Source organism: Conger conger, chromosome 10, assembly GCF_963514075.1.
Source record: "Conger conger chromosome 10, fConCon1.1, whole genome shotgun sequence".
NCBI lineage: Eukaryota > Metazoa > Chordata > Actinopteri > Anguilliformes > Congridae > Conger > Conger conger.
Genome location: NC_083769.1, coordinates 38092442 through 38106430, shown reverse-complemented (window position 1 = coordinate 38106430; position 13989 = coordinate 38092442). Strand labels below are relative to the sequence as shown.

At 48.2% G+C, this 13989-nt stretch overlaps 1 protein-coding gene across 2 annotated transcripts in view; it reads right to left on the bottom strand.

The window, feature by feature from the left end:
- gripap1 (GRIP1 associated protein 1) overlaps positions 1 to 13989 on the bottom strand; it is a 53485-nt gene that overhangs the window by 24104 nt on the left and 15392 nt on the right. Inside the window, exons 13-23 of one of the 2 annotated variants that reach the window (XM_061258711.1) lie at positions 13465 to 13564; positions 12720 to 12797; positions 11024 to 11116; positions 8381 to 8515; positions 7824 to 7919; positions 6834 to 7046; positions 5724 to 5837; positions 4473 to 4550; positions 2752 to 2847; positions 2053 to 2109; positions 1461 to 1560 (exon numbers count right to left, since the gene is read on the bottom strand). In XM_061258711.1, the coding sequence (XP_061114695.1) occupies positions 1461 to 1560; positions 2053 to 2109; positions 2752 to 2847; positions 4473 to 4550; positions 5724 to 5837; positions 6834 to 7046; positions 7824 to 7919; positions 8381 to 8515; positions 11024 to 11116; positions 12720 to 12797; positions 13465 to 13564 (1160 nt within the window). The remainder of the gene's footprint in view (positions 1 to 1460; positions 1561 to 2052; positions 2110 to 2751; positions 2848 to 4472; positions 4551 to 5723; positions 5838 to 6833; positions 7047 to 7823; positions 7920 to 8380; positions 8516 to 11023; positions 11117 to 12719; positions 12798 to 13464; positions 13565 to 13989) is intronic. The other variant, XM_061258712.1, reaches the window with a different exon arrangement.

Genomic DNA, 13989 nt, shown 5'->3' with positions numbered 1-13989 from the left:
AACTACTTCCAGTGGCAGCGTGCAATTAACTGAAAGCTGAAGTCACTACATTCGAATTCAGATGAATTTAGCTCGTGTACAATTTTAAGAAAATGTAAAAAAATGAGGGATCATGTAGGAGTATGTTACATAAGGCAACACAAAATATTCATACCACCCATTTACCACGGTCTACACTGCGTTATAAAGATAAACTGCTCACATGGATGCAGAACCATTTATCTGCACTAAACACTTGCCACATTGCTTAATCTCCACTATGAATGCTTCATTAGTATATATGCTGATCTGTTTTCCCTTTAAATGGCATCTTTACATGTGGCTATGCCTTATAACATCACCATTAAACCATCCTTAAGTATATAGTGAGTTATAGCTGGTTATATCTAATAACAGCCCAATAATAGTGTGCCAACTCAAGAGGAGCAAAGGAGGTAATATGGGCCGAAACAGGAAGTACTGATGTACACATCAGGTGACATCATCCTGACCCATTTCCTCCTGTGCTGAATACGGCTCACTTCTGCACATGCACGAACGAACACTGGGGCCAGTCAGAACCCAGACATTCTGCACACTTCTGTGCTCTCGCATGCCACGATCGTAAACGTCTAAAACTCTGCGGTTTCTGCTCCGTGCTGCATAATGCAGCTGCACAACTTCACTGAGAATTGTGAAAGTTTGAGGCAATGCAGAGGGAATATGTAAATAAAGGAAGAAATGAAAATCAATCTAGGGGTGTTGTTTTCCTGTGCCGTTTGTTCCTTAATGAGATTATGACACTTGTGGGACAGAGGACCGCATAAGATGGATGTAATTAAATTTTTGGCAGCATAGGTGCGCTATTCATTTAATATTCTCCTACAGCTAAAATCCCACATCGCAGTAAACACAGATTGGGCTGCTTGTGCCTGTCCTGTGCCATACTGCACCTTCTCTTAGTGTTGGTCATGATCTCTGTACAGTACCTGTTCTGGTCTTAGTGTCGGGCATGATCTCTGTACAGTACCTGTTCTGGTCTTAGTGTCGGTCATGATCTCTGTACAGTACCTGTTCTGGTCTTAGTGTTGGTCATGATCTCTGTACAGTACCTGTTCTGGTCTTAGTGTTGGTTATGATCTCTGTACAGTATCTGTTCTGGTCTTAGTGTTGGTCATGATCTCTGTACAGTACCTGTTCTGGTCTTAGTGTCGGTCATGATCTCTGTACAGTACCTGTTCTGGTCTTAGTGTCGGTCATGATCTCTGTACAGTACCTGTTCTTGTCTTAGTGTTGGTCATGGTCTCAGTACAGTAACTGTTCTGGTCTTAGTGTTGGTCAGGATCTCTGCACAGTACCTGTTCTGGTCTTAGTGTTGGTCATGATCTCTGCACAGTACCTGTTCTGGTCTTAGTGTTGGTCAGGATTTCTGTACAGTACCTGTTCTGGTCTTAGTGTTGGTCAGGATCTCTGTACAGTACCTGTTCTGGTCTTGGTGTTGGTCAGGATCTCCTGTAGCCTCTCCTGCAGTTTGTCAGCCCTCTTCCTCTCCAGGTGCAGCTGTCTCTTTAAATCCTTCAGCTGTGGGAGGAGCCAGAGCGGAGCAGTCACACGTCCGTCTCAAAGCGCCCCATCGTGCAGCAAGCGCATCGCCCTCCTCACATTTCACACCATCTCCCTTTTCAGCAGGGTTCACGACTCACGAGTCCGCAAGGTTGTGGGGTTCGTTTCATAACAGGCATCAGATTTATATAACTGACAGACAATCAGGTGAGATGACCCCGCCTGGCCCAACCCCAGAGAGAGGACATCTACCCGACACAAACAACCCAAAAGGCTGACACTGGAGCTCCAGGGCAGGTCATCTACCTGCAGAGAACTGCTGAATGGATGCTAACACCCAGGCACGTGGTGGTCTGTCACTGAGGTCAGGCTGGCTAATCAGTTTCCCTAAGCAGGAGCAGAAAGGGGCCTGTGGCCTGCATGTATTATGTTCATTCACTGTATTGAAGCAGAGAGGTCGGTCACTGCTTTCTACAAGCTGTGTGCAGCCAGCGATGGAGGAACACTTACCGCTGAACTCCCCTTCTTCTCCAGGATCCTCTGTCCATCCACCGTGTCCTTAATCTCCTGTAGACAACACATAGAGAGGTTCAAACAGCAACATCTTCCTCTCGTACAGACAAAACATACACGAATGTTACATTTCAATGCAGTAATCTGCTTCAGATAGAATATAATATCTTTCTGTAGACATTTTCCATTTTTATCGAAGTCTATTTTCAGAGTGACGGTACAACCCGTGCTTGGCAAATAACACAAATCCAGGAAGAACAAAGTTCAAGCATACGTCTTTGTTCCAAAGATAAAAATGTGCAAATCTAAATGCAAACTTCATTGCATTTGATATGTGTCCAGCTGTTCAGAAATGTCAAATTAATACAACTTCTAAATGTGATATGGGCTTGTGTGTAATATCTAAAACGCCTTTTATATATTGATATTTACCTGGTTAGCTTATTAACCAGCCACTGTGAAACTGAAATGAATTCTTTACAACTAACCATGAACACAACACGCCCCCCACCCTGAACTGAAAACGAATGTCACTCTGTGTCTTAATATCTGCAGACGGATGACTGTATATCCAGTAACTTGCTTTGCCATCAAAGTAATATCTCAAAATCAAAAGCATTTCTGGTGAATTTGTGCCTCATGGATAACAATCAAGAAAGTTCTAGAGAACTACTAAAGAAGCTTATTTCTTCTTACCTGCTTCAGTTTTTCAATGGCTGAGCTCTGTTCATCCTTCTCTTTCTCCACGACCGCTAGCTGTTCCTTCACCGCCTCTATCTCCCCCATTTTTCCCTAAAGACAGACCAGTTATAAGGGGCATTATTCAGTTCAGCCATTTTTCAAAGGGTTGGCCCTAAAGTACCAAGATGACAGACACATAAATTATAGAGTCTGCCCGTGATCTGCAGAGAAAAAGAAACGGCTTCGGGAACACCATTCATATCACATGAAATTCCTTTACATAATGACTTCTCCATGTCAATAGTACATATTGTTAGATTTCGGTGTTTTCAAGATGTAACTGAGCTAAAAAGTTGACACGCAAGCTCTGCTCCTATTCAAATGCATATCCTCTCAATCACCCTGTTTTTCCCCCACTCTATTTACATTTCCTTTCCTGGCGTTGATTTGAAACCTGTCAATAGACATTATCATATCTAAAGGAGTGTTTTGTCACCATGGATGAAGCACTTCCTTTCAGATACTGATATAAACTCTGTCATTCCCAGTAAGGATTGTGTAAGATTGGTGAAAGCTCAGGAGAACATACACACTACCTGGAACCACGAATAAAGAGCTGAAACTTGTCTTACACCCTCGAATTTCGAGTAACGACTCTTTCTTTCCTGAAACGCGGTTCGAAGTACCAGCAGCGAAACGGTTATAGTATTGAAGAAGAAACAAGAAGTTCTTCAATATGAACTGCTTAATATCAGTCCGCTCTGTAAATAATCTAGAAGAACGCAGAATGAACTCGCAACACCAAAGCCATGGCGTAGGGTGACGAGTTCGTGTCCTGGAACACAATCTCTGCAGCTTTCTGCGCTTTCTCCTCCATCAGCCAACAATTTGGGCCGTGCAAACAAGGTGTACGGGCTCCTTAGCCAATCAATGGCCTAAATTAATCAACTTGAGTGCTGGAAGGCGCCAGATGGAGGAGATGCAGCAGGGCTCTAGGAGCAGAGCCTGACCCGCTGGGGTTCGCCTGTCGCCTGCCCGTCACCGGGCCCAGATCCACTTTCACATCCTCCCGTTAATATTAACACTGCGCAACAGTGGGAGGGGTTACGGTGTGTAGGGCGGCCTGTAGCGTAGGGGTTAAGGTACATGACAAGGTCGGTGGTTCGATCCCCGGTGCAGCCACAATAAGATCCGCACAGTCGTTGGGCCCTTGAGCAAGGCCCTTAACCCTGCATTGCTCCAGGGGAGGATTGTCTCCTGCTTAGTCTAATCAACTGTATGTCGCTCTGGATAAGAGCGTTTGCCAAATGCCATTAATGTAATGTAATGTAATGTAATGAATATCCCCACTCCTCCTCCACGTTGTTCTGTGAAAGCTGAAGCACGCCACACGCGTGGTGACTTCTTCAGAATTAGCAATAGCTTTGGGATTAATATGAATATAATGGGACCTGAGATCTCAGCTCTGCAGTATAACCTCTATATGGACATAAGGGGCACAATGGCTACAGCTTTCTAGTACATCTGCACAAGATTCGGGTAATTAGGTATTTGGCTTTAAATGTGTGAGAGTTCTCCAACCGGGACAACTGCGACTTCCAAACAAGCGCTGTTAAAAATCATCACGTCTCCAACGGGCAGGAGCAGGAAGTCACACACTGGCTGAAGCCCTGAGGGGTTTGGGAGGCACCCCAATCCCCTCCTGCACTCCTCTCCGTGGGAGACAGGGATCTCACCTGCAGCTGTGCAGCCTGGTCCAGCTGCAGCTTCTGTAGCTGTTCACGATGTTCCACCGAGTTCTTCTCCACCGTCTCCTGCAGAGGGGGAAAAACTCCTGCTCAGAGAGCTGCCGCTAACAGCGAGGGTGCTAGCAGTCATGCCGCTAACAGTGCTGCTGTTAGCAGTTGTGCCACTAACAGCGAGGGCGCTGGCAGTGGTGGCACTAACAGACCGGCTGTTAGCAGTGGTGCCGCTAACAGAGCTGCTGCTAGCAGTGGTGCCACTAACAGAGCTGCTGTTAGCAGTGGTGCCGCTAACAGAGCTGCTGCTAGCAGTGGTGCCACTAACAGAGCTGCTGTTAGCAGTGGTGCCGCTAACAGTGCAGGTGATAGCAGTCATGCCGCTAACAGTGCTGCTGCTAGCAGTGGTGCCGCTAACAGTGCAGGTGATAGCAGTCATGCCGCTAACAGTGCTGCTGCTAGCAGTAGTGCCGCTAACAGTGCTGCTGTTAGTAGTGGTGCCGCTAACAGTGCTGCTGTTAGTAGTGGTGCCACGAACAGCAAGGGTGCTGGCAGTGGTGGCACTAACAGAGCTGCTGTTAGCAGTGGTGCCACTAACAGCAAGGGTGCTAGCAGTGGTGCCGTTAACAGTGTGGCTGCTAGTAGTGGTGCCGCTAACAGAGCTGCAGCTAGCAGTGGTGCCGCTAACAGAGCTGCTGCTAGCAGTGGTGCCGCTAACAGTACAGGTGCCAAAACATGCCGTCTCTCAGCCTCCGTGAACACAGCGCACAGAGGCCCGTCAGCTACAGGGCCCCACGGCATTACCCAGCATGCCTGGAGAGGGACAGGGTGAGGAGCTATGCGTGAGATAAAGCGGCCGGGATGTGGCTTGAGAACAGAAAACGCGGAGCTACTACGGCAGAACGTGACTGAGCACCGCTCGTTATATAGAGCAGACAAGAGCATTAAAATTCAATGGGAAATCAGATGCCTGCATTATTCATGGGTGTGGAGGAGCCGGTTTGATGTTGCACACTCAGCCATATTCAAATGGGCAAGCCTAAACGATCATGTGTATTTACACAGCCCACTGCAATGTACACAGGGCACAGGGTATTAATAATGATGGGACGCATAACCGTAATTATTAATATGTGTGTTTTACAAGAAAGATCTGAATAAAAATGGAGGCAAAGCAATACTGACATCTAGTGGCCATTACTGTAACATGTTACTGCGTTTCGTGATGAAACCCAGTGTGGACCGTACCTCTGCTTCTTTTAGCCTGCGCTCGAACCAACCCTTGGTGCCCTCCATGGACTGGATTTGAGCCTGCAGGTCCTCCACCGTCTGCTGCAGGCTCTCCAGCTCCCGCGAGCGGGCCTGGGACACGGAGAGGGTCAGAGTGAGACGCATTACAGCCATTTAGCAGACTCCCATATCCAGAGCAACTCACAGCTTTTTCCATTCGTGTTTTTCTTAACATAGTATCCATTTACACAGCACAGTATCGTGCTCAAGGGTACAACAGCCGTGTCCTATCTGGGAACCTGCAACCTGCAGGTTACAAGCCCAGTTTCCTAACCATTGCACTACACTGCCGCCCACAAATCATGCCAGAGGCAGTGGCTGTGATCGGCGAAGACAGGCTTCACCACCCACTCTCCTCTATCCCTCTCCTCCACGGCACTGACCCGGCCACCTCTTCCACATAATCCTCTCTGCTCTCTCTCTCTCACTGTCCTCCTCCATTAACCTTCACTTACACCTCCTCGTCTCACTTTAGATCTCTTATTTCACCGTTTCAAGAGTAGTTTTGTTGGAATTTCTTTTTACAAAAGTTCCGAGTCAGTGTTCTAGAACTCTGTTGCTTTCGGTTGCCAGTAGTGATTGTGACATCAGCATTAGAATATTCAGTTAAGAACATTCTGCTCACGTACTAGTGATCTCACACCTTAAAGGATTAAAAAACACCATGTATCCACACTTACTATATATTCCCAGAATATGGGGGAATGTAAATTATTTTTTTAAAGAAGAGCGGACAGTCCTGCCCCCTCAGGCACTTTTTCACTTCAGACGGGGGAAGTGAGAAGAGAGGGTTACAGATGGACATGGGGTCACAGTACACACAGTCTCATGGGGAATCAAAGCCTTGGCCACATGGAGGGATTAGTAACCGAGTTCTGCATTCAGCCACCGTCTCCCCCCCAGTAGCATTCCCAAGGCCCAGCCTGGACCACACTACAGCCAGCGCAGTTCAGAGAGAGCCCCAGGCAGTCAGCGCTGGCAGGGGTGGCATGGGCAGCATTTCACTCCACATGAAGAAGGAGGCGCACCCTCCCTTCTGCACCTGCTCCTCCCTCCTCCTCCTCTCACCTTCTCGTCCCGGAGCTGGGAGCGGATCTCCTCCTCCGTGCGGTTCTTGTCCTCGTGGAGGCCGCGGAGCTCCTTCTCGTAGCGCGCCCGCACCCCCAGCACCTCCTTCTCGTGCTGGAGGCGCACGTCGCTCAGCTCCTCCTTGTGCCGCGACTTCTCCTGCGCCACCTCGATGGCCAGCTCGTCCAGCATGGCCTTGCGCTTGTCCGCCGTCTGCCAGGAACAGCCAGGGAGAAACCGTCAGCGTGTGTACAGCCAGGGAGAAACCGTCAGCGTGTGTACAGCCAGGGAGAAACCGTCAGCGTGTGTACAGCCAGGGAGAAACCGTCAGCGTGTGTACAGCCAGGGAGAAACCGTCAGCGTGTGTGCAGCCAGGGAGAAACCGTCAGCGTGTGTGCAGCCAGGGAGAAACCGTCAGCGTGTGTACAGCCAGGGAGAAACCGTCAGCGTGTCTACGTGTGTGTACTATGACATGTTAATCGTATACAGCTTGATGTAGCACAGACTCAAACCTGGAGACCTATAGTCCAGTCCTGTAGCTTTATATTTCAACCCTAAGTTGGCACACCTGATTGTACTAATTAGCAGATCAAACAGATCTCTGGCTCTTTAATGAGCTAGAGAAAACCTACAGGAGAGTAGATCTCCAGGAACAGGGTTGGGAACCACCGAGATAAGAGGGTACACACCACACACACCAAGCACCTTAACCCATTACCCCACTGCCCGTCCTTCTGTCTTGTGGGAACGGTGAGCTTGTGAACATCGGTATGGGAAGTAAAATGATTTAGCTGATTCTGCAGACGCAGAGAATGTGTGCGCTGCAAACATTAGTTACACATCAATCAACCTGCCATATCGATCAGCAGGAACCCAAACCCTCTCCCTTCACTTCCCGTACAGCACTCTTCTCTGATAATGAAAGGGGTTCCTGAGCCTCGCACTGCGCAGCGGCTGCCGTAGCGTGTGCGGGAACACGCGTGTGCGTACCTTCCTGCTCTCCTCCAGAGCCTGCTGAAGCGTGTCTCTCTCCTGCCCCAGTTCAGTCAGCTGCTCCAGGACGCGGCTGTTCGCCCGGTTCAGCTCCTGAGCACCGTCACGACAGGAGGGGGGGCACCGTCACAATAGGAGGGAAAGCAGGGGAACCCCGTCACGACAGCGAGAGGGGGCAGAGGGGGAGAAACCCACTGCACCCAACACACCGAGACTGATAAATGATTCAATCTGCATCGCTGCGATTTGGCCTTTCAAGAGCTAGGCCGGTCCTGCCAAACTGCCATTACAAAGCAGAATAAGAGCAATGCAAGGCACGACCCCGTATCTGAACGCATACTTACACATACATTAACAATTACTGGGAAGATAATAACAGGCGCTGCTGAATTGCTTGGTACGGCGATGCAATCATAGTTACAATATGACAAACGGCTTCAAATTAGCGCTGCTGCTCATTAGCACGTTAGCACGCGAGCCTGAGCTCGGCTTGTGAATGTTTCCTCAGCGGTGAGGGGGAACAGGGAGGCCTGTGGGTAATGGAGTGCACAGACCTGCAGCTGGGAGCTCAGGTCGTCTCTTTGCGCCAGCAGCTTCTCCTGCTCGACCTGCCTCTGCTGGAGCTCCAGGCTCTGTGCCATGGTCTGGTCCCGCAGCAGGTTCATCTCCTGGGTCTTCACCGTCTGGATCTGAGCAACGCGCAGGGTCAGAGAGAGAGAGAGAGAGAGAGAGAGAGAGAGACGCAGGGTAAGAGAGAGGCACATACAGTCCCCTATAAAAGCATTGGAACAGTAAGATCAATCCCTTTGTTTTTGGGAAACAACGAAGACAATTGAGTTTGAGGTCAAATCCGAATTTCTCATCTAGTTCTGAATGTCTACTCTTGGTTTTAGTCTTGGGTTTTGCCTGTGAAGGCTGCATTTGGGTTAAAAAAGATAAACCAACATGAAAACCAGAGAGCTGTCTTTGGGAGAAAAGGAAGCCATTTTGAAGAAGAGGGGAAATCAACCAGAGCCATTGCACAAGCATTGGGGATAGGTTGTACAACAAGTTGGAATGTCCTGAAAACATAGAAACCACTGGCATACTGAGCAACAGACATCAAACAGGTCTACCAAGGAAAACAACAGCAGTTGATGACAGAAACACTGTGAGAGCTGTGAAGAAAAATCCCAAAACAGTCAGTCAGTGACATCACAAACAATCTCCACAGGGTAGGGATGAAGGTATCTCCAATATAGAGGCTATACCACAAAATGCAAACCACTCTTCAGTAGTATGAATCAGAAAGCAAGATTTGTAAAGAAGTACAGAGATGAGCCACAAAGGTTCTGGAACAAAGTTCTATGGACTGATGAGACCACCAATATAAACCTCTACCAAAGTTATGGAAAGGCTAAAGTGTGGAGAAAGAAAGGATCTGCTCATGATCTTAAACATTCAAGCTCATCTGTGAAGCACGGTGGAGGAAGTGTCATGGCTTGGGCTTGCATGGCTGCTTCTGGAGTGGGCTCACTCATCTTTATTGATGATGCTACTCATGATGGTATCAGGAGGATACAAAAACATTCTTTCCGCCAACCTACAAAAACATTATTTTTGCCAACCTACGGAGAAATGCGTCCAAACTAATTGGGAGGAACTTCCTCATGCAGCAAGACAATGACACAAAACACACTGCCAACAAAGGACTTCATTAGGGAGAAAAAGTGGAAGGTTTTAGACCCTCCAAGTCAATCACCAGACCTTAAACCATCTGAGCATGCATTTCACCTACTGAAGAGGAGATTGAAGGGAAGAACCCCCTGAAACAAACAACAACTAAAAGAGGCTGCAGTAAAAGCCTGGACAAGCATCACAAAAGAAGAATGCAACAATTTTGGTGACGTCAGGCTTGATGCAGTTAATGCAAGCTTGATGCAGGATATGCTAACAAATATAAGTGTTACTTACTTTAATTTACTTACTCTCTGTTCCAATAGTCACCTCACAAATGGGTACTCTGATACCAAAGGTGCTATGTTCGAAGCAGTTTAACACATCTAGGTGTAAATACCAGGAAATGAAAGCTGAAATTCTAAACTCTTGTCTCATGTTTATCTTTTTATATCAACCCCAAATGTATTCTATGTATTGCAAAAACACAGGAATTGGCCTTGCTGTTCCAATATGTTTTGAAGGGACTGTATACACACACAGCATCAGAGAGAGAAAGACACATATACACACGCAACATCAGAGAGAGAAAGACACATATACACACACACACGCGCGTGCATATCTACACACGCAAAGACAGACAGACAGACAGACAGACAGACAGACAGACAGACAGACAGACACACACACACACACACACACACACACACACACACACACAGAAACAGACCGACCCACGGAGGCACACATATATACACACACACACACACACACACACACACACACACAGAAAGACACACACACATATACACACACACACACACAGAAACAGACAACCCACACACACACACACACACACACACACACACACACACACACACACACACAGTGGGACGAGGCGGTGGTTTAGTCTCCAGCCTCCAGGCCTGTGCTAAGATGAGCGTTACACGGGTATAAAACGGGACCGTGATTCATACGAGGCGGGGCGGGTTGCCGTGCCGATCAGACGGAGGCGCGTGTGAAAGACGGCGTGAGTGAGTAATGACCATGCGTGTCAGCGAGGCGTGCGGGAACATCCTTCATCACTTCATCACGCAGCGCTGAGGCAGCACAACCCCGCTTTCTCTCTCCCACACAGCGGCCATATCATCATGCCATTAAAACACCATCACTCCCCATCATTAAGGTACAGAACGCGCGACGTGACACCAGATTAATGCACCAGCATGCACATGCCTTCGAGCCAGGAGGGAGGGGGGCGGAGACCAGGAGGAACACCCGAGGGATGATCTTCACTTCATTCCCTTTCCCGACGTAAATTAAAGCAGGTTCTAATCAAGCGCGAGACCCGTGTATGAACCGTGTGAGCACCACGATGCTCTTTAGAGGATGAATGATTTAGGGGGATGGGTGTGAGGAGCTAGGTTAGTCCCGAGTGCATCAGTGCATGAGTGCGCCCTTCTCGCTGGTGGGTTAAGGTTCTGGAGGGTCTGGAATGGTTGGGGGGGTTGGTTTGTTTTGGGAAGGGGGGGGTGTACCTGTTCTAGTGCCGCTAGGTTAGTCCTGAGAGCATCGTTCTCACTCAGGATGTTCTCCACCTGCTCCTGACTCACCGCACTCTGACACGCTACCTGCACCACAGCACGGCGTGGCCAAGGGGGGAGGAGAGGGACAGAGAGGAGGGGAGGAGAGGGGGAGGAGAGGGGCGGGAGAAGGGGAGAGAGGTAGAGAGGTGGAAGAGACAGCAGGGAGATGGAGAACCAAGCGGGGAGGAAGATTGGAAGAGTGGACACACAATGAGCAGTGAAGAGAGAGATGGAAGGAGGGATGGGGGGGCAGGAGAAGGGATAGATACAGGGACAGGGATTTGGGGTGTGATGCCACCATTGGAGAGATGATTGTAGGAAAGGGGGAAACCAGGAAAGGTGGAGAAATTCAAAGGAGAGACAAAAGAAGGGGAGTCAGAAATACAGTAAGTAGTACATTAAAAGGACTTCGGAACAGCAGCCAAGAAATGCACAGCCTTGTTTCCAAAATACCAGAAAAGAGAGATTAAGAACAAATCTGCACGGTGTTGTCTGGAGTTCCTGAAACTCAATGCAGCCCTGTCTGTCAGAGAGAGAATGGCGCTGCACCTGCCAAACTCTGGTGTAATTCAGTTAAAGGGCCGCCAACTCTTATACACATTACCATGTAACGGCCCCTATAGATCAGTGCCAAACACTCCCATCCACTTCACATTGTCTAATCCCTAATTATTTAAGAGATCTTTACCAACAGGGGTCAGACCTGTCATTAACAGCCAATTGAATACCTTTCTCATCAGATAATTAGCTTTAGTTGTTTTTGTTTTTATAGTACAGAAAGAAAATCCATATGGCACGATATTGTAAGTTCAGCCCTAACTTCCACATGTGCTGACGAAGAAGTACGAGGCCAATTTTGGAAAAACAATAAATAATAAATAAGAGATAAATAATACATTTGTACCAGAAAGAGGTAAAGAACAAGCGAGGGAAACGTTTCCAGGGGACAGAGCAGAGTGCAGGGCAGCGGTGAGAGGTTCTGTGGAGAGCAGCCGTACTGCGGCCTCACCGGCCCGGCCCTCCTCAGGCACTGCCTCTACAGCGGGCGCTTAACACAGTCCAGTAAACACCAGCGTTCAGCAGCCCCGTTCCCCTGCGCTGCAGAGACCGCCGCTCCTCAGACCCAGGCCTCCTGGGTGCATGTGGCCGCAGCGTCTGCCCCGGCCTGCTTGTGGTCCCAGTTCGGAATTTCTCAACTCACTCTCACTCCGTGTCAGAAGTTATTCTTCAATGTAATATCATCAGTTTAAAACATTATTTTAAGCTTCAAAAATGGGCAACTTCATATAAAAAAAGAAAATCACCATAACCATGATAATTAAACCTGATTAAACCTTTATGTGACAGGTTAAAAAATATCATTGGGCAATTTTTTTAGCGGCATTTTCAATCTATAATGTTGATATTATATGTGTATTTTAGTCATATGTGGGTTATTGTAATTGTCACTTGGTGAACCTGTAAACCTTCTGAGGATAAGCTGGACGACTGGAGACATGGTCTCCAGAGGGATGCGCAGAAAGCTCAGTCCATGTCTGGCTGGTTCAGCCGCGATTCTGCTCCGGTAAGCGGATCTGACAGAACGCAGAACCCCTGAGGCAGAACTTCCTGTGAGCCCAGACCAGGGACGACGCAGCGGTGCCGTTACCTGGTCTCTGAGGGCGTGTAGAGACAGCTCGTGCTCCTTCTCTTTGGACAGCATCTGCTCCTTCAGTTCAGCTGTGCTCTGTACATACGCACACACACAGGCACACACACAGGCACACACACAGGCACACACACAGGCACACACACACACACACATACATACACACATAAGGAGACACAGAAACACACATAGACACAGTTCAATTTAAATTTGCTTAGTTTGCCTACACCTACCATTGCTTTCTTTAGTTAATGTAATTCAGGTTACTGGTATATAACAGTTAGAATATACAACAGTAATGCTGCAGCAAGGGAGCTCTCCAGTCACAGTCTGACTTTCAGCTGCCCTGTCACTGTATGACTGCACACAGGGGTAGGGTTCATTTTGGCTCTAACACACTGCAGCTCTCTAGTCAGTTCGAGTTTCAGCTGCCTTGCCACTGTATGACTGCACACAGGCATAGGATTCATTTCGGCTCAAACACACTGCTACACCACTCTCACAAAATCAAGCATCAAGTCTCACTAGCTAGTCTATCAAATCATTGATATAAAAATATGGGGGGGGGGGGGGGGGGCATGCCTCCCCATCTCCTCCCTGCCCCCACCCCACCAAAACCTATGTGTACGATAACATACAATAAAGAGGTTATGAATGTAACATATGATAAGCAGCTTCCATCTTATTCTGTGTGTGATACAAAAGCTGCCAAATAACTGGCCACGGCCTTCCGCACATGCCTCACCTGATTGGCTGTCATCAGGTCCGCCTGCAGTTTGTGGATGCGAATATTCATGGACTTCAGCTCCTCCTCCTTTCTCTGCTGAATCTCCTCAATCTTGGTCCTTTTTAAAAAACAATGTCCAGTGTTCTCCAGTTAAAATGGATGATCAAATAACTACTGTATGTGTTATTTGTCACAGAATGTGAATGTCAGAATTCAGGTGTCGTATCGAGTCGAGTCGAGTCGAGTCGAGTCGAGTCGAGTCGAGTCGAGTCGAGTCGTGTGTTGTGTCGTATGGAGTCGTCGAGTCGAATCGAGTCGAGTCGAGTCGAGTCGAGTCGAGTCGAGTCGAGTCGAGTCGTGTGTTGTTGTGTCGTATCGAGTAGTCGAGTCAAGTCGAGTCGAGTCGAGTCGTGTCGTGTGTTGTTGTGTCGTATCGAGTCGTTGAGTCGAGTCGAGTCGTGTGTTGTTGTGTCGTATCGAGTCGTCGAGTCAAGTCGAGTCGAATCGAGTCGAGTCGTGTGTTGTTGTGTCGTATCGAGTCGT